The sequence below is a fragment of the Rhinatrema bivittatum genome, unplaced genomic scaffold (assembly GCF_901001135.1).
Source record: "Rhinatrema bivittatum unplaced genomic scaffold, aRhiBiv1.1, whole genome shotgun sequence".
NCBI lineage: Eukaryota > Metazoa > Chordata > Amphibia > Gymnophiona > Rhinatrematidae > Rhinatrema > Rhinatrema bivittatum.
Window position 1 is genome coordinate 55,860 of NW_021821010.1, and position 23,083 is coordinate 78,942.

The 23,083-nt window shown below is 44.0% G+C and overlaps 1 protein-coding gene across 1 annotated transcript in view; it reads left to right on the plus strand.

Annotated features, from left to right (window-relative positions):
* Positions 1–593: 593 nt before the first annotated feature.
* The window catches only part of LOC115082367 (costars family protein ABRACL), a 35,519-nt gene continuing 13,029 nt past the window's right edge, over positions 594–23,083 (plus strand). The window contains exons 1-2 of the mRNA XM_029586599.1: positions 594–706; positions 9,790–9,860. Coding sequence (XP_029442459.1) covers positions 9,800–9,860 — 61 coding nt within the window. The 5' untranslated portion in view covers positions 594–706; positions 9,790–9,799. The remainder of the gene's footprint in view (positions 707–9,789; positions 9,861–23,083) is intronic.

Here is a 23,083-nt window from a genome sequence, read left to right on the forward strand (position 1 = left end):
ACCTTAGTTTCCGGTTTTTATTTTGCCTGGGAATGTCAATGTTACAACAAAAACTCTGTAGAAAAATGATTTTTCTACTAATTTTTCTCCTGTGTGTTATAACTAAATCATTTTTCTACAGTTTTTTTTTTGTTGTAACACTGAAATTCCAAGGCAAAATAAAAACTGAAAAAGAAGGTCCCTATTCATAGGACAACCTTGTTTTTTCAGTGATCCTCCCTTATTATTCCGTGCTACTGAACTATGCAGATACTCAGAACTGCTGAACCACAAAATGGCAGCTGCAAAATACCATTTCCGAGTATTTCCATGTGATCAGGGGTCCACATGCCCTGTTTCTTCTGCCTTTTAAACATTACATTGTCTCAGACATTCAGAAGTAGTCAGGGACGATGGAAACGGAATAACTTAGCCGAAGACAAGTTTCCCGGCGCCGTCTCAGCCCGCAGGTACCTGTCGGGTCAGGCGAAGCGAAGGTGCATGCAGCGCAAGATCTGTAGGCTCCGCCTTCCCCTTTCAGGTCCCGCCTCCCCATCTCAGGCTCCGCCCCTCACAGGCTGCGCTCCCACAGGTGGGCGGGGTAATATCTGGAGTGGTCCGCCCATTTTACCTCCAGCGTGCGCTGCCTTTTCAGCTGCCGGCCTTCCTCGGTCCGATCACTTCCTGGATCTCGTTTTGGTGCCTGGTCTCGGTTAGAAAACGAAAAGTAAGTACAACCGATAATACTTAAACAACCAAATCAACCCAAAATAACTCTCCCCCTAGAGCTTCATCCAGGTCCGCGGCGAGCCTAGCGGGGCCGGTTTCCGGATCGGAGCGAAGGAGCCGGAGAGCCCGGCTCCTTCGCTCCGTGCTTCTCCTTTCCACGGATGGGGCTGCGGGCTGCTCCCTCCGTCTCCGATCGCGGGGACAGGGGCTGGTGCACGCTTTGTCCCGTCCTGGCGGGGCGGGACTCGCTATAGAAGAGAGATTCGGTGCTTTTCCGTAAATAAAAAAAAAAAAATATCCTTCGTGGCCACCTTTCCGTGCCCAGGGCAGCGCACATCACTTTACTGTACCTGGACGCCGTCAGCATGGTTGACGTGGGCACAAAAAAATGTGCCCTACAGGGCTCACTCTCACTTTTTTTTTCCCCGACGTGTTGATTCTTAATACAAAAGCAAAATTGCATGAAGATGCGCTTATGGAGCTTATGGCCAGGTGTTTTTGGCCCATTTTATGTCTGGGAAGAAAGCCTAGCACATCCGGCTTAAAGTGATGAAAGTGTGTCTGAAGTTTCCAGAGGTGCAGCAGTCTCTCCATTCTGACCTCATGCTGCCTCGAGTTATTTGCCGCTTTCAGTTAAGTTCAGGCACGAGCTGTCGTGCAGCAATAAGTGCGATGACTCAAGAGGCTTGTCATGCCCCACATGTACTGGCTGCTCACCACAGTTTCCTCCCTTTCCTGAACTTGCAAACCGCTCTGAGACGAAATTTAATTTAGTGCTAAAATGACCTATTACTTAACTGCACATTTTACAGACAAAAGAGAGGCAGAGTCCCATAGCATGCACACTGAGCCTCTTCACACCACTGCAAACTCTTATGCCTTCCTACACTCTCGGGCTGATCCAGTAAATCTGCACGGAAAACAGGCGCTCAGTGTTGAGTGCCTGCTTTCCTATTGCGCGCCCAGGCGCCTCTCCTGGGCGCACGATCGAATATTCAAATGTTAATTGAACGTCCCTTTTCCTAACCTGACTGCCAGCAGTTTATTTTTATTTATTTAGTTTTTAAAAACGTTTTTGTACTTTTTGTATTTTCTGCTTTTCTGTACACTTTTTGGGCTGCTCGGAAATTGCTTGCTCTGGGCAGGCGTTAATTTCTGAGGGTAAAAATGTGCATGCCTGGTGCACATTTTTTTTTAAATGAATCTGGGGAGAATAATATTTTAAAGGTGCAAAGACAAGTCAAATGGTAAGCATTTGCTATATCAGCATTTCCCAAATCTCATAATGCCTCTGTATCGTACCATGGTGAGAACCCTCCTTGAATACTGTGTACAGTTCTGGTCGCCGCATCTCAAAAAAGATATAGTTGCGATGGAGAAGGTACAGAGAAGGGCAACCAAAATGATAAAGGGGATGGAACAGCTCCCCTATGAGGAAATGTTGAAGAGGTTAGGACTTTTCAGCTTGGAGAAGAGACAGTTGAGGGGGGATATGATAGAGGTGTTTAAAATCATGAGAGGTCTAGAACGGATAAATGTGAATCGGTTATTTACTCTTTTGGATAATAGACTAGGGGGCACTCCATGAAGTTAGCATGTGGCACATTTAAAACTAATCGGAGAAAGTTCTTTTTTACTCAACGCACAATTTAAACTCTGGAATTTGTTGCCAGAGGATGTGGTTAGTGCAGTTAGTATAGCTGTGTTTAAAAAAGGATTGGATAAGTTCTTGGAGGAGAAGTCCATTATCGGCTATTAATCAAGTTTACTTAGGGAATAGCCACTGCTATTAATTGCATCAGTAGCATGGGATCTTCTTGGTGTTTGGGTAATTGCCAGGTTCTTGTGGCCTGGTTTGGCCTCTGTTGGAAACAAGATGCTGGGCTTGATGGACCCTTGGTCTGACCCAGCATGGCATGTTCTTATGTCAAGTCCAAGGCACACCTAACATTAACAAAAATGTTGTGTGGCACATCAGCCTCCACCAGGCTAGCAGTGGAGAGGACTCATACAGCCAAAAGAAGAGCTAGGGCAGCTCTGAAAGCCCCCCCCCCCCCCCCCCCCCGGCTCTCTTCCAAATTTACAAACCAAGGGAAAGAGGGGGCAGACACCCATGAACCTATCACGGTGGTCCAGTTCCCGCTATATACAGTACAAATGCAGGAGAAGGGAGAAGCCAGTATGACACTGGGCGACAGGACTGAGACAAGGGCAGATCTTGGCACCCCCTTCAGACTGATATTTAGTGCCCCTTACAGATTGGCGCTCCGAGCAGTTGCCTGGCTGGCCCGCCCTTTAATCCAGCCCTGGTGGGCAGCCAGCCCAGGCTGATGCAGTAAGAGGTGTTCAGGTGAAAGCACGGTTTCACCCACCCTAGTATGCTCATTTTGTGAGTGTAAGCCTTGCAGCCGCTGCAGGAAGGTGTTTTTCACTCGCAAACTGTGCATTCAGAAATGTGAGCCCTGCTTAGTGCTCTCCCACGGCAATCCCATGCAAACGAGGGCATTTTGCATTAGTCCACGATGTAGGTACTGGCGCATGAATAACTTTGCTAAGGGTAGAAAAAGGGCTGATTTAGGGCAGGGCCAACATTTTACATGCATAAATCCCAATTTTAAAACCGGTGAACTGTTACCTGTGCATTTTTACTTCAGAATAAAACTCTTCTATAGCCAATAACTGACTGGATGAGGGGTCTGGGTAAACTGGGGTGAGTGCAGGCTGAAGGTCTTGCTGCCCTAGAGAGAGCCCAGCAGTTTGCCCGGTCTAACTGGTAAAATTGTTAATTTTCCTTCACTCACATGTGTTATAAAATGTGCTCACTTGTGCGTGTAAATGGCAGCAAATCCTAAGGAAAACAGCGCGAGTAACGTTTCCTTGTGTAACTGCTTAAAATTAGGAGCACACGTATGCTCGCTAGACGTGTATTATATAATATGTGCGCACTTGCGCGGACAACATTAAAATCCCAGTGCGTGGGCGCTTGCGCTCACATATGCACGTAGATAGGCACGCGTGCGTTCGCTTTAAAGTTACTATCCCTTGCTAAGAAAAAGCAGAAGCCTTTCTTAACAGTGAGTTGGGAACTGCGCCCCGCAGCAGTGTTGGCTTGAGTTGAGGAAGTGCACTAATGAATTGAAATGAAATCAGCATTGAGAAACTTAACTTTAGTTTTTCCCTGGCTCCTTTCATTTTAAGTTGGACTCCTGTTTACGGCCTGGGTTGCAGGCGGGGTCATCCTGGACGGGAGGCTACAGCCAGTGGTGGGTAAGGGAGAAACGCACAAGGTATCCCGTGGCTGCTTTTCTCCTCTCTTGAGTGAAAGTATGAATTCGGTCTGTGCTGAGTGCACATTTTTAACTTTTGTATCCACGTATTTTAACTCTGATGTATTAGCTTACTGCATTGGGAGTTAAAAAAAAAAAAAAAAAAGAAAGTGAACCCGTGCGTTAAGAAACTGTGCGCTGAATTTTAGCTCCCAGTTTTAAAGCACAGGTTGCTGCCTCCACTGGGCTGCTGCATGTGGCTACCAGAGCTCCTCCACTCTTCCTACTTCCAGCACTCAGAATGAGTCTCATCCGGTGCTCAGTGCACCCTCTCCCAGTGTCACTTAGCCCGGGGATAAGACAGAGGCTGGAAGGACTCAGAGGGGGAAGGTGAGGAGGTGCTGTGTGCATGGTTTGCGCTGCACCAACCGGGGCCCAGATACCCGTGGCCCTGCATGCTGTCCAATAATTACACCTCAGGGCTCCTGCTGTAGCCAGGAAGAGCAGGCAGGCATGATTACGCCTGTTCTCAGAAAAGAGCTGCTGCATGTTTTAAGAGCCACCGCTGGTGTCTCTTGTTGCTGAGAGCTGAGCCCAGGAGCTGGTCTGGATCTGCATATCGAGCAGTGGCAGTGTTTCCGTGGCACAGCCGATCACACGAGTTGGGAAACACGGTTATATTCAGCAGGAGGGTGGGGAGATATTTTTTTTTCCCCCTCAAAACTAAAAGAACAGAGATACAGCATCAGTTGTAAATTATGAATCACAGGAGACTAAAATTCATCGGCATTCGCAGTGCTAAATTGTGGTGCTGTAATTAGAGAGGGAAAAGTTCAAGATCTAAGATTGTCATACCAGTCCTTGAATGGATACAAAAATATTCCCCCAAAGGTTTATGTCCCTTCCCTTCCCCAAACGTTCATTTATCTTCTGATTTACAATGCATGAATTGCATTCATAAGTCCTCTGAGGAGAAGAAAGTAGGAGTCTGTTCCCGTTCTCTGAGAGGTGCCTCCACAGAAAGGGTTTCTAGCTTTTTTTTTTTTTTATGATAACATTGGTGACGCACACAGATACGGCTGAACTGTCTGAATTCTTTTGATTGTATATAGGGCTGATAGCGATTACAGCACTTTGAGTCCAATTTTACCAAGTTTTGTTTTTTTTTTTATCTCTATAGACACACAATGGGGAAAAAATCCTTTCTACATCAGGCCTTTTATAAGAAATCAAAGCATAAAGTCTATAGGAAAGTCACACATTTGTGCAGTGAATGTGCCAGTCTGCTGGCACAGGAAACCATCCCGCTCCTGTCTTCTCTTGAGATACCAGGCAGATGGGGTAAACGTATCCCACTGTATCATCCTGTATCATCCTGTTTCTGGGCATGGGATGCTGGCAGTTGGTTAGATTTTTGCGTGGTCGTTCCGGGGTCTGGAGAGCAGTTCGTACTACTGATGTGGCTTCCTCTGACTGAATGGCAGTCATTCAGGATCCAAGCAGGCTGGCATGTGATTGAAACTCTCCCCCAGCATATATTACAGTCCAGAATCACGAACGTTCGTTCATTTCTGTGCTTTCCAAGGCATCTGTTCTGGATTTTTTTTTTTTTTTTTTATCACATCATGTCGGTTCCTCACTGAATAAACCTACCTGTATGATACTGTTGTCAGGTTCAATATGTTTGACTCTGCTCATTGTGGATTGTAGGTGGAGCATCCAGCGTTCCCCCGCCTGCAGCAATAACTTCAGTTTCCCCGGAATCAAAATAGCAGCTGCCAGTAGGGCTACAGGGTCTTACTCTTGCAGACCACTCCAGGGGGTTTGTTAATCACTGGTAGATAAAATACAATTTAGCAGTGCTTCTCTTTTTCTATAGAGGTGCTTTTGTTTGCAAACATGCTGAGAAATGGCCAGAAGCATCAGTCTAACCAACTCTGCCGCCCATGTACTGTATGCAGCATATCCCAAGAGAAGAAAGCAACATGAAAATCATTTTCTCGGTGATTTGGGGGGGGGGGGGGGGTCTGGCTTCTGGATCTTATTCACTTTGCTGTCCTCTGACACCCACCCCCTGCAGTGGAGCCTATCAAGTAGCCACTTTGTTTATTTAGGAAACACTGTATTACTCACTAGATACAAAAGTGATCTCTAATTGAGATAAAACATATAATGTAAGCAGTTACATGATGCAGTAAAATTCAGTAATGATAAACTAAAAAACAGAAATTAAAAATATAGCTGAAAAACAGACATCAAATGAAAGCTTGCACAAAGAGAATTGCCTTTACTGCTTTCCTAAAATCCAAATAATTCAAAATAGTATGGACATCAGGAAGCAATTGATTTCCATTAAAAAAAAAAAAAAGGGCATACACTGCCTTATCGAAATGTTTCCTCTTCAAGGGGCTTTTCAGCAAAGCAGAATCCAGCTAGCTGTCTGGAAGGGAACGTAACTTGGCTTGATGCTTGCCAAACCCTGAGTCATGACAAATAGTTTCAAATGCAGTGTGTTAAACATTTCATTTAGGGGTGTATCCTGTCCTCTGGGAACCTTATCAAGTCAGCAAGGTTGAGATGGCTGTGCAGAGCAAACACTTTCGCAGATGCTGCTAATTCCTGGAGGAGGGCTGGGTACAGGGACGGTAACTTTCAAACCGGTGTGCGGGCGCTGGCTCGCACCCAGGCACGCAGCTATTTTATAACTTGCACGTACATATGCGCGTACGTTATAAAATAGCCTGGCTGTGTGCACACGTGCGTCGCATTTTAAGTGGGAGTACGCGCATGCGCGGAAATGCCGCTGCTTCCACATAAATCGGGGATTTTAAAAGGGGGCGTGCGCCAATGATATTCCCAGTTTTACCAGTTTGTCCCCCAATTAAGAGAGAGGTCCTTCAAACTCCGTAGTTTAATATCCTTCATCCCTCCCCACCCTTAAAATCCCACAGATCTGCCTATTTTTCTTTATTTTTTAATTAATTCACATCATCCATAGCAGAAGTTAAATTACGCAGCAGGGGGCCCCTTGCGCGCGCTGGATCACGTATTTATTTGCACATCTGTGGTCATGCCCTGCCCAGACCATTCCCACATCCTGCCCCCTTTTGAAAACTTTCTAGATGTGTGTGTGCTGCGGGAGATAGGCGCGTATTTCGTCGGCTTTTAAAATCCGCTCGGCGCACGTGACCCCGTCTTATTCAGGCATCGCCTGATTAATGCATATGTCAGGCCTTTAAAATTCACCTTCTAGACTTCATGTTAAAAAATAAAATATCCTGTACTTGGTTGCTCTTTGCTGAAAATCTCAGTGATGAGCTCAGTGGGTCGCCAACATGTTCTTTTTAACTGCACTGTATTCAGTTCTGAAGCTCACACCTTTTTGTAAGGACGCTGCGGGAATGGAAGCAGTTCGGAGAAGGACTACGAAAATGACACAGGAAGTGCAACAGAGAGCCTGCAAAGAAAGGCTTGATACCAAAATGTACTGACTGGAGAAAAGAAGGGGAATGTGATAGAAACATTCTCATATTTAGCAGGAAGATGCAAAAGAAATTCAGGGAAAAGGAGTTAGGGGTAGGATGTAAAGTTGGCGGTGGAAGGCTTGGGAAAATAGGAGGAAAGGCTTCTATACTGAGGATGTTAGATGTGAGGAGGAAGCAGGAATTACACAATAAGCAGCCAAATGTCCAATCTGTATTAGTTTATTGTGTAGAGACAAATATGTGCAAATGAGCCCGACTCTAGCTGAGTTACGCCCTCCTTCAATAGGGCTGCATCAGGGGTATTTGCAAACAAATTGAAAACATTGAGCAATGTTTTCAATTTGTTTCCGAAAGAGACCAAACTGATTGCACACAATTCAGGATTTGAAGTATTAAGTTCGGTATCGTTCACAGTTTATGTACATAAATTGATGAAGATATAGAATCCATATATGCAAATACCCCTGATGCAGCCCTATTGAAGGACGGCGTAACTCAGCTAGAGTCGGGCTCATTTGCACATATTTGTCTCTACACAATAAACTAATACAGATTGGACATTTGGCTGCTTATTGTGTATTCCTTCTCCCACGGCTTTATTAAGCAGCCTTCTTTGCTGTTTTGTTAGATGTGAGGAGGAGCCTACATCAGAGGGTGGGGAAATCAAGACCCCTCTACAAAACCTGAGCACAGCTGGGTCAGACCCAGGGGCAGTGGTAAGAAGAGTGGGAGGGAGGGGTTGGATGCTGATTTTTTTTTTAAGTATGGAAAGTTATATGCTCCTCTCCCTGGGACCAAAGAAGAGAGATGGCAGCACTAAATTCAGTAAGCAATATCCTGTAGGTGGTCAGGCTTGTACAACTGGCCGTTGGGACATATCCTTCGCATGGTGGGAGATGATAAGGAAGGGTGAAGACCAGAGCTAGCAGTGTAAGCAGCTCAGCTTGTACAGCTGACAGCTGGGTGATTATGCTTAGCTAGAGAAGTGCAGGCAGGAACAACTGCTCGACTAGTCGGGCCAATGGGTCCTCACCTGCTGTGCAGGTTTTGACCATTCAGATCCCCTCCTGTCCTCGCTACGCCGCGTCCCCTGGATTAGGCTCAGAGCCATGACTGAGCTGGGCAGCGTAGATGGAAAAAGTCGGGGCTTTGGTGCTGTGTAATCGAGAGCATAAAGATTTTCTTTGCTGTCTACAAATTAGGATTTTATTATTCATGCGCCTGTAGAAATGTGGATAACACAGACTTTTCCCATATTTTCACTACTTAATAGTTAAGTGAACTCTTGTAGGAAAGAGTTGGGTGCCCTTTCATGAAACTATGTGGATGAATAGGAGACAGGAAATCTGAATTCCCCGCCCCCCCCACAAGCCATTTTCTCAGTTCCCAATTTATAAAATGAAAAACCGCATTTTTTTTTCTTTTTGTAAAGCAGAACCAGCTTAGAAAAAAAAGGACCCTTGCAGTTCTCCTTCCTTGCTTTAGTGATGGTTGTAGTCCAGTTTTCTACACATAGGGGATCTTGCTGCATTAAGAGAGGAAAGCATTGCTTACACAAGGGTTTCGAGCTCAGAAAAGTTTTGATGTGCTCTACAAGTTAAGCAAACAGTCAGTGATGGCAATGAATGGGTTGTCATTCCTTTGCGAGCTCAATGAATCACAGACCCATGTTCTTATTTTATTTTGTTTTCCTGTGAAGCTGCATTAATCACCCACAAAAAGTGAAATAGAATGACATCACTGGCAAAGAATTATATTTCGAAGTATGAGGCAGTGTCGAGGAGTAAGAAAATTTAAAAGTCTTACAATATTAAAAAAGCCAGTATAAAACTCTTAAAACTTGCCCTGTGAGAAAGCTCTAATATAATCTTTTGCTGTGCTGTATTTTGTAGTATGGTTTGTATTGCTTATTTGTGATTTATGAATGTTCTTATGTAATCTGCACTGAACAATTAATTGGAAATCTGCTGAATTTAAAATCTGTAAATAAATAAAGCGGTTTCTGGAAGTAGGAAAGCCTGAACGTGGTGGAGGTGCCCAGTCATGGAGCACACTTATGTGTGCTTTTATTTTCTTAATGTGTTTACTTACACAAAACACAGCCAGCAGTTTTCTGGTAATCAACAGGCCCGATGTCCTGAAGCAGCTTCTCGCTGACGTGGCCATTCACGACGTTCATTCATTTCCTGAGACTTTTTTCAGTTGTTCCATACATTGTTCTTTCAGGTGCTGTAATGTGTTGCTTAAAGTAATATTATGCTGACACTGTAACATTTTATTTGCAGTTATGAAAGATTTTGATTATAAGCTCTTATAAATCTGAATTTTAGGCCTCAAAAAATGAATGTTGACCATGAAGTTAATCTCTTAGTTGAGGAGATTCGTCGGCTTGGCACAAGAGGTAAGTGGCCTATTGCAGGCACTCTGAATTAAGGGGTAACACTAACAGCTCTGTTTGCTGTGCTTTGCATTATTATGCATTATCAATATAGAATGCTTGGCTTCTTATTCTGATTGATGGATGCTGAACATTCTGTGTACTTTTATAGTCCTTTATATCTTGCTAGTGAGGATCTATGAGCTAAAAGAATGTTCATCATGTGAGGTCCAAAAGAGTTTTTAAAGCAGAATTTTCAAGGGGCAATCGCACAGCTGATGATGTGGCAGTTTGCTTTTCCGCAGTTCTGTACAGTGGCTGTGCGGTGGTGCCGTGGTTCAGCTCTGGAGCTCAGCTTCTTCTGTTCGGACAGGCAGGGGTTGAAGATGCTGCAGAGGCAGTGTTCACAGCTCCTAAGGGGTAGGAAGAGGCAGTCCCAACCGTCCTTCATCAGCGGCACATTCTGGTCATGTGCAGGGTGTGTACCAGGTGCATTCTTCTGCTTGAGTTGGGCCGCGGCACTAATGAGATGAGAGGCTTTTCTCAGACCCCCTCGCTCACTGACAACCTGCCGCCACTGTGCTCTTCTGGCAGCTAACCCCCTCATTTATCAAAATGCGTTGAGGTCTTATCGCATGCGAAAAGCCCCGTTAACGCATGCGAAAATGCCTTTAACACATGTGATAGCGCCATATCGTATGGTGCGATGCAAATCCGAAAAAGAGGAGGAGTTAGGGCTGGGCGAAGCCCTATTGCACGGATTTTAGCTACAATGTTTTCAGGAGTGTTAAGCTGTGCCATAGCTTGCGGTACGGCTGATCACCTGTTGCGATCTGTTTCGCAGATGTCGGTTTTGGTAGTTTGAACTTCCCAGAGCATCTACCTAGCTATCAGTGATCTCAGGGGGGGGGGGGAGGGGGAGAGAGAGTGCCTAGCCTTAATGCCATCACCCTAGATATGTATTTATATCTCTATGGGAGGCCTACCTAGTAACTTGAGGTGAGGTTTAGGTATTAGTGTAGGGGGTTAGGGGCCACTTTGACATTCAAAGTGAGACGTACGACTAGAACAGTGCTCTCTTGTGAACATTTGATGACCCTCGGAGTGAGGAAACTTGCCCAAAGATGAGATTTGTGCAGTGTTCTCTCAACCTAGCTTGATGGACTCTCTACCTGGGTAACATCAATTTGCGGTAACTTAGCTCTTCACATAGGTATTAGTGCAAATTGCGATAAATTCCCTAATACCATAAAACACCCCCCCTTTTCCCATCGCATGCGATATTTACCACATTTTGATAAATCCAGGCCTAAGTTTTATTAAAATTTTTAATTGCTTTGTGGTGTTTGGTTGGTTATAGTTCTGCTTAGTTCAATGTAAACCGAGTTGATTTGATTTGTATCAAGAAAGTCGGTATATAAAAGCCTTAAATAAATAAAATAAAAATAAGCGATTTTACATAATAGTTACAAGTAACAAAATAACAGATTACATATATAAAACAATCTAAAATCACAAACAAACATTCTTAATCAGCCTAAAATAAGACAAATTACTTGCCAAATCAAGAAGGCCTGTAGGACTGTTGACTTGACCCTAATTATTCCTCGCAGCTATGTAACATGAAAGGAACCTGATTGCGCCAGAGTCGCTATTGAATATATACGGGCACCTCTTAATTAATTGCTTGCTTCAGCAGGAATGTCTTTAAAGTTATATTAAATTTCTTGGGACATTCTTCAAGTCTTAGAGATGCGGATATAGAATTACATAAATTAGGTGTAGCTACGGAAAAGACAGTCTAGTGTAGATGATAGTCTGGCTGTTTAAATTGAGGGAACCTTGAGCAGGCCTCTTTCTTGAGATCTGAGACTCCTTGTTGGTTGATAAATACGAAGCAATGAATTAGCCCAAGGAAAAGAAGAGCTACTTAATAGTTTGAGTCATAAATAATAATATTTTTGAGTGAGTTCTGTAACGCGAAGCCACTGGAATTGTATTAAAGTAAGGGTAATATGATCATAGCATTTAACTCCACTAATTAGACATGTAGTTGAATTGAGAAGAAGCTGACATAGCTGCAGAGTTGATTCAAGGAGTCCAAGGTATATGGCATCGCAAAAATCGATAGTGGGAAGTTGATGCCTGAACCACCAACTTAAAATCACTTGGTTCACGCAGATTTTTTAGGCCAGGAAGTAACCTCAGTTTGAAAAAAACATTAATTACAGACTTTAACATGTTCATGGAATGATAAATTTGAATCCAACCATACACCAAGGCTTTTAACATGAGGTGCCATAGTAAACTGAATATTATTCAAGACTAGACTAGCGGGAATAATGACACTGTTAGAACGTGTAATAACCAAAAAGTCCATCTACAAAAGCTCCCATTGGTATAGGGAGGAGCTGGGCCCAGTCTAGCTCCCATCTCCTGCTGCTGGCCCAAACTACAGATCCATCTTTAGGCATGTATGGTGTGACACCCTTGGAGCCCCTGTAGATGTGGGGCTTGTGCAGTCACACCTTTCATACCTGCCTAAAGACTGTTGCCACCTGGCTCCAGATACACCTGACAGAGTTGATCTAGTCTTGGATGTACCTCATTGCAAGTAGAAACTTGTAATTTGATTTCATATAATACCGATCGTTACAATATCAAAGTGGGTTGCAATTCAATCAAATACAGTTCATAGAACAATCATAATTAATACATAATAAATAATCCTGCCAAGTAGTAAAAACTGTCGTAACAGACTAAAACCTTACAAGTAAATTTTCAAAGGGCTACAGGCCTAAATTTCGGGGTTTATGCGCCTGGCTGGGCCTTGCGTGCATTGCACACATTTTACAACAGGCCCGGCCATGCACGTAATCCCCGGTATGCGACGAAGTGCCAGGCAGGATGGGGAGTAGGCTAGGACAGACCCATTAGCTGCTGTTCCGGGGAAGCGGACGCTGGCAGCTGGCCAGCGCGCAGAGTCTACTGCTGCTCCTTTGGAGCAGCAAGGTAAAAAAACTCCACAAAATTATTATAGCTAGGAAAGGGTTAGGGGTTGGGGAAGAGAAGGGAAAAGGGTAGAAAGATTAGGTAGGGGTATAGGGAAGTTCCCTCCCAGTCTGCTCCTTAATTGGAGCAGACTGGGAGGGAACCGGGGAAGCCCTACTCGCGTCACCATGCGTTGTCTTTTTAAAATTTCCCCACCCCTGCGCATGGAGGACTCCGCACGTGCGCTCACGGATGTTAAAATCCGCCGCGCACATGGATATCGTATTTTATAACGCGCGCATGTGGATGCATGCACGTTTTTGTTTTTTTTTAATGTTCATAATTCCACTAATTAAAATTTAAAACAACCATGATTTTAATTTCTTTCTGAACTGAAGATATTTTAATTCATCGTGGAGTTCCTGAGGAGAGAATTCCAAATCTTTGGAGCACAGCAGCTAAATGCTGGCCAATGAGTAGATTGAAGCCGTGCCGCAGTAATTGAGGGGATTTCAAACAAACCGGGTCATTCATCAGAATGCGCTATGGCATTAACACTTCTTTCCTGGCGTTAGGCTGTGCGATATGCCCGCAATGGCCATAACGCAATTTGTGATAAATTTTTGGAATTGCATTTTGGCCATTTCTGAGCTTGGGGAGGAGAAAGAGAGGGAGAAGAGTGGAGTAGAGAGAGAGAGAGTGAGCCTCTGGGGAGGGCCTCACTGTGTGCACCTATTTATATTTCTGTAGGAGGGCCATCTAATTAGGTCAAAGTGAGGTGTTAGAGGTGGTTTAGGAGCCAGTTTCACATGTAGAGTGAGACATACAAACAGCCAGTACACCTTGGTGAAGATTTGACATCATTTGAAGTGAGGAAAGTCTCACAAAGATGAAATTTTGTACTATGTTATCTCACCCTAGCTTGATGGTACCCTGTTATAGAGTCTCTCTCTCGAATGAATTTTTTTGCAGACAATTATTAAGATTAGTAAGAGAGTTTGCCCAATCATCTCCCACATGCATTAGTGCTGATTGTCATCTCTGTAATATTTCTAGGCTGCCTATGCTGAAGCTCTAGGCAGCGAACAACATCACATACATTATAGATAAATAACCAGGGGTGGATTGCAGGAAACTAAAATCACCACACCTGTGCAGACAAAAACTGAGCTGGAAACCGCAACAAGCCAGGCACTATATATGAAAAGCAAAAACATTACCATTCCTCCTAAAACATTAAACAATAAAACTAAGAAATATAAAATACAATATTAATCCCATACTAAAATAATGAACACACATTTCAAAACAGCTGACAAACAGAAGATCCAGTAATTAAAAACTTTTTTTCTAAATTTATTTATTTATTTAAATTCTTTTAATATACCGATGCTCAAGACAAGGTCTTATCGTACCGGTTTACAGTGTAACTGGGGGGAAACAGTTAACAATGAAAGCAAAAAAGTTACATTATAACAGGGAAAGTGGAACTAGGCTGTTAGAAAAAGAAGGATAGGTTAAACAATTTCTAACTGGAGAGAGGGGCAAATAAGCAGGAGAGAGTGCCTACAAGGTAGGAATTATATACAAATTTACATTGTGTATACGATTAAGCAATTTTTTAATTATTATTATTATTTTATTTTTATCAGAGTGCAATAAGGCGAAAAGCAGTTCCTTTGAGTTGCGGAACTCAAAATTTAGTGTTTTGAAATATTTTTTTGGTGTTTGGAAGACACATCAAATAACATCCAGTAATAAAAAATAAGGATAAATAAATCTTGTGCTTTCCATAGTTGGGAATGTTTGTTTGATTTCCAGTCATCCTAAGATTGTCATACATTAGCGAGAGAGAGTGGATGCAAAAACTCTCTATCCTCCCTGCCACCCGCGCACACGCTAACAGAAGCAATCGCCTTTTCTCACACACACATATACAGAAGCACCCTCCCTTTCTCACATACACCCTCCCCCTCTCACATACGCACCACACACACCGGACCCCAGCTGAGCAGCTCATCTTCAGCCCCGCCGGCCTGGTCCTCCGACTGCGGCCAGCGGCTCCAATCTTCGGTTTCATCTGTCTGGTCTCTGGCAGTGGCCAGTGGCTCCAGTCTTTGGCCCCACCGGCCTGGTCTCCGGCAGTGGCAGCCAGCGGTTCAGTCTGTTATGGACTGATGTTGGTCATAGTGGCTCCACAGGCAAGGGGCCGGTGCAACAAAGAGCCCCAATACCTAACTAAAAAAACCCAATACAAAGCCAGTTCTGTAGATCAAATAATACAGACAATCATAAACTGCCACTGCAAAAATGCCTGCATAACCAAATGAGGTTTTAGCATGACCGTAAAGCTTCTAGTGCAAGTCGTGAGACGCAACTCTTGAGGAAGAGGCTTCCATAACATTGGAGCTGCCATGGAATGTGCGGTTTCCCTTGTCTCTGCAAACTGGGCATAAGGAGTAGTAGGAGCTTCTAAAGGCAATCTCAAATTTCTCAAGTTTTAGCTGCAAGGGGTGCCAAATAAAGATTAAATAAGCTTGAGGAAAGGATTGATCCCTGAGGTACCTCATAAGATAGCAGATGATCTTTAGAACTTTGCCCCGCCCAATAGATCCAGTTCCCTATTGCATTCCGTAAGAAAAGTAAGACTGCAAGTCCCTGCAAGCAATGGGGGGTTAACCCAGGACGCGATCAACCCTGTTGGGCGAATCTGAAGATGGCCCTGGTGTACACACACCAGATCCCAGGAGCAGTCGCAGTTGGTGGCCTCTGGCCTCTGGCAAGGACTGTCTCTGTATTGGCCAGACTGCATTGGAAGGGATTGAAAACAGAGGAATAAACTTCAGGTAGTTGCAAATAAAGGCTTGTGACACTGTCTCTCCTGAGAGGCTTCTAAGAAAACTAAAAAGTCATGGGATAGGAAGTGATGTCCTTTTGTGGATTACACACTGGTTAAAAGACAGGAAACAGAGGGTAGGATTAAAATGGTCAATTTTCTCAGTGGAAAAGGGTAAACAGTGGAGTGCCTCAGGGATCTGTACTTGGACCGGTGCTTTTCAATATATTTATAAATGATCTGGAAAGGAATACGACGAGTGAGGTTATCAAATTTGCGGATGATACAAAATTATTCAGAGGAGTTAAATCACAAGCGGATTGTGATACATTACAGGAGGACCTTGCAAGACTGGAAGATTGGGCATCCAAATGGCAGATGAAATTTAATGTGGACAAGTGCATGGTGTTGCATATAGGGAAAAATAACTCTTGTTGTAGTTAGGTTCCATATTAGGAGCTACCATCCAGGAAAAAGATCTAGGCGTTTGAAATCATCGGCTCAGTGTGCTGCAGCAGTCAAAAAAGCAAACAGAATGTCAGGAATTATTAGGAAGGGAATGGTTAATAAAATGGAAAATGTCATAATGCCTCTGTATCGCTCCATGGTGAGACTGCACCTTGAATTCTGTGTACAATTCTGGTTGCCGCATCTCAAAAAAGATATAGTTGTGATGGAGAAGGTACAGAGAAGGGCAACCAAAATGATAAAGGGGATGGACCAGCTCCCCTATGAGGAAAGGCTGAATTAATGTTCTTAATGACATTAATTCTTACCCAAGTTTTAATATAAAACAAGAGGTTAGAGATCTGGGATGCATCCTAGACACTGAATTAAATATGAAATCCTTTATTAAGACTACCGTAAAGGATGGCTTTTACAAATTACAAATTTTGAAAAAACTAAAGCCATATTTACATGCGAATGATTTTCACACAGTGCTACAGGCACTGTTATTGCCTAAATTGGATTACTGTAACACTGTTGTTGGGTCTCCCATCAGTAACGATTCGACCTTTACAGTTGTTACAGAACGCGGCAGCACGGTTACTTACCAACAAAAGAAAGTACGACCATATTACACCAGTTCTGATGGAATTACATTGGTTACCAGTCCAATCTCGCATCTTATATAAAAGCTTGACATTAATTCAAAAATCTATATATGGTAATAATTGTGAATGGCTGAATGCATCATTGCATATACATACCCCACAAAGAAATTTAAGGTCGTCAGGAAAGGCCGTACTATCAGTCCCATCGCCTAAATTAGCACATCTTACGTCAGTCAGAGAAAGAGCCCTTTCTCTGGCGGGACCAGGCCATTGGAACGCCCTCCCACTAGATATAAGGCAGGAATCAAATGTTGGCACTTTTAAAAAAGCTCTGAAGACCTGGTTGTTTGAACAGGCTTATACACAAGCAGGTTAAACGTACAATCTTATCTTTCCTTTTAACTTCTTCTGAATTTTAATTAGTTGTAGATATTAGAATTTTTTTTTTTCTGTAAAATGTTTATTAATCTTGAAATTTGAAATGGATATTTAATTTTATGGATTTGAATTGTATTTTAATAATGTTTTATTTTATTTACTTACAACTTGTATTTTATAAGGTTTATTTTAATAACGTGTTACATTGTATAGAACAGTGGTTCTCAACCTTTTTTCGGCCGGGACACACCTGACAGATGGTTCTCACATGCATGACACACTGAACATGTGACCATCACGGGACAAAATGTAAATATACATTCTGCATCCTCAGGAACCACGTCGACCCCCAAAAATGGGTACAGAGCAGAACTAGGGCATTACCCGTACAGCTCACCATACAAAAAAAAGATATTCTGGATCTGATGACATCTCAGTAAAAGCAAAGCAAACTCTCTTTACTGGCAAGCACAATACCCCTCCTTATGAAAAGACAGTAATTAACCAGGCCCTAAACACTAATACACCTCCTATTGGGAAAACAGAGCAAGCCAAGCTGCTATAGATACCCACTTAGAAATAATTGTAAAACTATACTAATAAATGTTACAAAACAGCTGATGAACAGAATAATATCCAACAATTAAAAACTCATAAAAATTATTAAAAATTGTCTAAATATCAAAATATTTCAAAACAGCAGACACATCACATAACACCCAATAATTAAAATGGCAATCAATCAAGAAAAATAAACTTAAAAAGCTGCCTTTACTTACCCTCTCCAGCAACTCTCCTACTCCTTTCCCTTGCAGACCAATAGCACTCACCAGAAGCAGCAGTGGCTGCTAAAGCTATGTCCTCACAGTCCTCTTCCTTAGGGCCCACAACCAGTCTCTGTTTCATACAGACCAGTAACTTCCCTAACTAGTATCTCTTCCTCACACACACACCAGTCACCTCCCTGACCAGTCTCTGTCTCTCACACACACACACCAGTCACCTCCCTGACCAGTCTCTCTCAATCACACACATGCTGTCACTTACATACAAGCTCACACATACTCTGTCACTTACAACCACACACACTGCCACTTATACACCCATTGTACCACACACACAAGCTCTCACTCATGCACCCAAGCACCCATTCTACCACATACACACTGCCACTCATGCACCCATTGTACCGCACACACACAAGCTCTCACTCATGCACCCAGGCACCCATTCTACCACACACACACACTACCACTCATGCAACCAGGCATGCATTCTAACACACACACACACAAAGCTGCCACTCACCACCCAGGCATGCATTCCAACACACACACACACAAAGCTGCCACTCACGCACCCAGGCATGCATTCCAACACACACACACACAAAGCTGCCACTCACCACCCAGGCACCCATTCTACCACAGGCACACAAGCTCTCACTCATGCAATCAGGCATGCATTCTAACACACAAAGCTGCCACTCACGCACCCAGGCATGCATTCTAACACACACACACACAAAGCTCCCACTCATGCACCCATTCTACCACAGGCACACAAGCTCTCACTCATGCACCCAGGCACCCATTCTACCACAGGCACACAAGCTCTCACTCATGCACCCAGGCACCCATTCTACCACAGGCACACAAGCTCTCACTCATGCACCCAGGCACCCATTCTAACACACACACACACACACAAGCTCTTACTCATGCACCCAGGCACCCATTCTACCACACACACACAAGCTCTCACTCATGCACCCATTCTACAACAGGCACACAAGCTGTCACTCATGCACCCAGGCACCCATTCTACCACACACACGCACACAAGCTCTCACTCATGCACCCAGGCACCCATTCTACCACAAGCTCACATGGAGCCTCTTCTCATTGGCCTCCACTTCTCAGCCACCTCTGGCCTGACCTCCCGCGGTACGCAACGTCTCTCCAGCCACCTCCCGCAGTGTGCAGGGTCTCTCTGCTCTTCAGCCGCCGGCAGCAGCGCACAGCGTCTCTTCGTTCTTCGGCCCCGCCGCCGGCAACGTGCAGGTCTCTGCGCTGTTCAGCCACCGGCAGCGGCGCGCAGCATCTCTTTGTTCTTCGGCCCCGCCGCTGGTGACGCACAGGTCTCTCTGCTCTTCAGCTGCCGGCGGCGCGCAGGTCTTTTCGTTCTTCGGCCCCGCTGGCGTTGGAGCGCAGCGTCTCTTCGTTCTTCGGCCCCGCTGACGTCGGCGCGCAGCGTCTCTTCGTTCTTCGGCCCCGCTGGCATTGGCGCGCAGCGTCTCTTCGTTCTTCGGCCCCGCTGACGTCGGCGCGCAGGTCTTTTCGTTCTTCGGCCCCGCTGACGTTGGCGCGCAGGTCTCTTCGTTCTTCGGCCCCGCTGGCGTTGGCGCGCAGCGTCTCTTCGTTCTTCGGCCCCGCTGACGTCGGCGCGCAGGTCTTTTCGTTCTTCGGCCCCGCTGGCGTTGGCGTGCAGCGTCTCTTCATTCTTCGGCCCCGCTCCTAGGGAGAAGGGAAGCACAAGCGGGGCAGTGGAACACCGGGAGCCGCGACACACCTGCCAGAGCTTGGCGACACACCGGTTGAGAACCACTGGTATAGAAGGTGACAATTATGGCATCAACCGTTTTTATGGGATAGTTTTAAGTCTGTATGATTTTTGGTTTTTAAGAAGTATGTAAACCGGCTTGATGTAATTTACGAAAGTTCGGTATACAAAAAGGTTAAATAAATAAATAAGTTGGGGTTGTTCAGCTTGGAGACGAGACGGCTGAGGGGGGATATGATAGAGGTCTTTAAGATCATGAAAGGTCTTGAACGAGTAGATGTGAATCAGTTATTTACCCTTTCAGGTAATAGAAGGACCGGGGGCATTCCTTGAAGTTAGCAAGTAGCACATTTAAGACTAATTGGAGAAAATTCTTTTTCACTCAACGCACAATTAAGCTCTGGAATTTGTTGCCAGAGGATGTGGTTAGTGCAGTTAGTGTAGCTGGGTTAAAAAAAAGGTTTGGATACGTTCTTGTAGGAGGAGTCCATTAGCTGCTATTAATTAAGTTGACTTAGAAAATAGCCACTGCTATTACTAGCAATGGTAACATGGAATAGACTTAGTTTTTGGGTACTTGCCAGGTTCTTATGGCCTGGTTTGGCCTCTGTTGGAAACAGGATGCTGGGCTTGATGGACCCTTGGTCTGACCCAGCATGGCAGTTTCTTATGTTCTTAACTGGTGTTGGGCTACACACCTAAAAGAGCTGAGGAAAGCTTCCAAGACTAATAATAAATAAATGAAATTTCAGTAAGCAATGATGTCATCAATATGGGACAGTTTGCTCCTTTTTAAGAGGACACTTTTCAGAAGTATTTAAAATCGCTTGGCTGAAAATTGCCACCCTCAAGGAAGTCTAGTGCACGTACATGTAGCTGTGAAGAAGAGAGGCATTTCTTTAGGCATATTTAGGTAGGGAGAGGAACCCAGTACGTGTACATTCAGTTTCCAAAAGTATGCATTCTAGTTCTTCCCCCCCCCCCCCCCTTCTCCCTGCCATCACCACCGTCCTCTGCGAATTTTCAAAGGGAGACCAGGTGAGTAGTTTCTCCTTGCCAGATAGTGTAAGGTACGTGTGTTAAAGGCACCTGCAGGGTTTGCGTCTGCTCAGGCTGCTTGAAAATTGGGCCCTAAAAGACTTCACTTATTTGGGAAAAATGAAAATGGGATTTTCTAATTGTCTATCAGGGTGTACAGCTATAAATACATGGTGGGGGAGAGAGATTTAAATTAAAATAATTTGTTTAGTTCAAGTTTAATTTAGAATTCCATGTTTAAATAGTAACAGTGACTTCCTGGGCTAGGTATTCTTGGCAAAAGTGTGCATTTTTTTAGCATGCAGGTTAATCATTAGATTTATTCCTGAAGTAGTCACCTAATGTTAGAAATTGTGCATGTGTGTTATGAAAATCCCAGAAACCCTTCTAAAATAAGTACATAGGCCCCTGCATGGTTATTAAGTTAAAAGTTGTTACCTCCCCATCCTCCGAATAACAAAAATAAAATGAAGCCTTGCTGCCATTCCCCAGTCTTTCCTTCCAAGTGCCTGATTGGATAAAAAGAGAGCCTCCATCTGATTCCCCCCATCTGATTGGAAAAGGAAGTTTCTCAACCCCTGATTCCCAGTTCCACCTTCCAGAACCCCCTAAGAGTTCCCAGTGCCGGCAGGAAGGCAGAGTCTGATCTTCTACTGCCTTGTTATCCTGCATTGCTCTGGCGCCTCCTACCGCTATCTTGAACTTTGAATTGCTGTTGGGCAGCACCAGAGCAACGCTGGATGCCAGATCAGTAGGTGGTAAGGCTGCGTTCTCCTGCCTGATCAGCATTAGGATTTTTCAGGGGGGGTCTAGGGAGAGGAGATCAAAGGGTGGGGTGTTCGATTTTTATTGATTTGGGTGGGAGGGTCAGAGACATGTTTTATTGAATAAGGTGGGTTCTTTTATGCATGTAGATGAGGAGATGGCCTTTTTCTCCTCTGTCACTGTGCCAGCAGTTTACTACAGTTTAAAGTGCATGCATGCTACTGCTCTGAGGTATTTTGTACATAGCGTGTAAATGACTAATGAGGTCATTAGCATGCATTGTACCTGTTTAGCATATCCTGGTACCTTAACATTTAAGGCTCCAGCATATTAGTTTTTTAGCCTCAGTTCTATACAAATAGAGGCTAATGAGATTGTGTGCAATGTCTGTGTGAGTTGCAGTTTCTGTGTCTCTCTTTCATAACTTTGAAAGAGTTGGACCAAGCTCTAACAAAGGGGCCAGTGCAATAAAATGCCCAGCCAAGCGCACAGGTTTACATGCAGATGGACGCATGTTTTGGCCGCACTAGAGTAGCACCCAATCCAATAAGGAGAATAGTGCGTCCAAAACACGCACCCAAATGTATATCCGATAGCGCCCATCGCATGCAAATTCCACATAGATGAGGCTATTAGCTATTACTCCCGATGCAGGAAATCGCTGGGCACCCAATGCACACACTTTTTAACACAGCAGATTTAACTCCAGTCCCTGAGGTAACATAAAGTCAATCCGCGAGTCAAGGGCTCAGGAGAAATCTAAAAATACAGTCTTCTGTGGTTCTTCCCAATTAGTATCGTTGTGACCCTTACATTTACTGCTTGTGGTGTTGAAAAATAAATGTATATTGGCTTAATTAAAAAAAAGATTCTTCTGGACACACAATTTAGAAGCCCATAGCAAGGGGTGCTTAGCTATGGGAGTCTTCAGCAGCCTCAACAAGCAGACCAAACCCAATGGTCTTGCAGGATAAAAGACAGATGCTTGTATTGAGTGCCTGTTGTAATTGTGGGCGCCCGATGCATTTGAGCGCTAGCGACGCACGATTCTCCCCTGTATGTCCTTTTTCACGCAGTCGCTCATTTAAATACTGCAGCGAGCGCCCAGGGGATGTGGCTGCGTGCGCATTAGGAAAACGGGCAATCAAGGCCAGCGCCCGTTTTCAACGCGTGTCTTGTTGCATCGGCCCCGCAGTGTGTGTGGAGGTAGATCCTTGAGGGGACATCAGACTTTTTCAGTTTTTAAAGTTGGTCAGTGATTTGGAGGGAGAAAAATTGGACTTCTGAATTTGGATAGCCTTTGTATAATGTCTTATTTTATGTTGTCTGGTTCTATGCAGGTTTTTTTGATTTAATTTTTTTTTTTGGCTAGAATCTGTTTGATTTTATTTATTTATACAATTTTTATATACCATTGCACAGAACGAGTTCTATCTCTACGGTTTACAAAATACATCTAAAATCTGAACAGTAAAAGGAAGTAAAAGTACATCATAAAATATTCAAAAATAAATTACAATAATTCACTTAGAAGCTAATAAATAGAGACTAAAAATTAGCATTATAATTAAGTAAAAAGCAGAATAAAGATAGAATGTATAAAAGGCCTGGCTTATATCTCA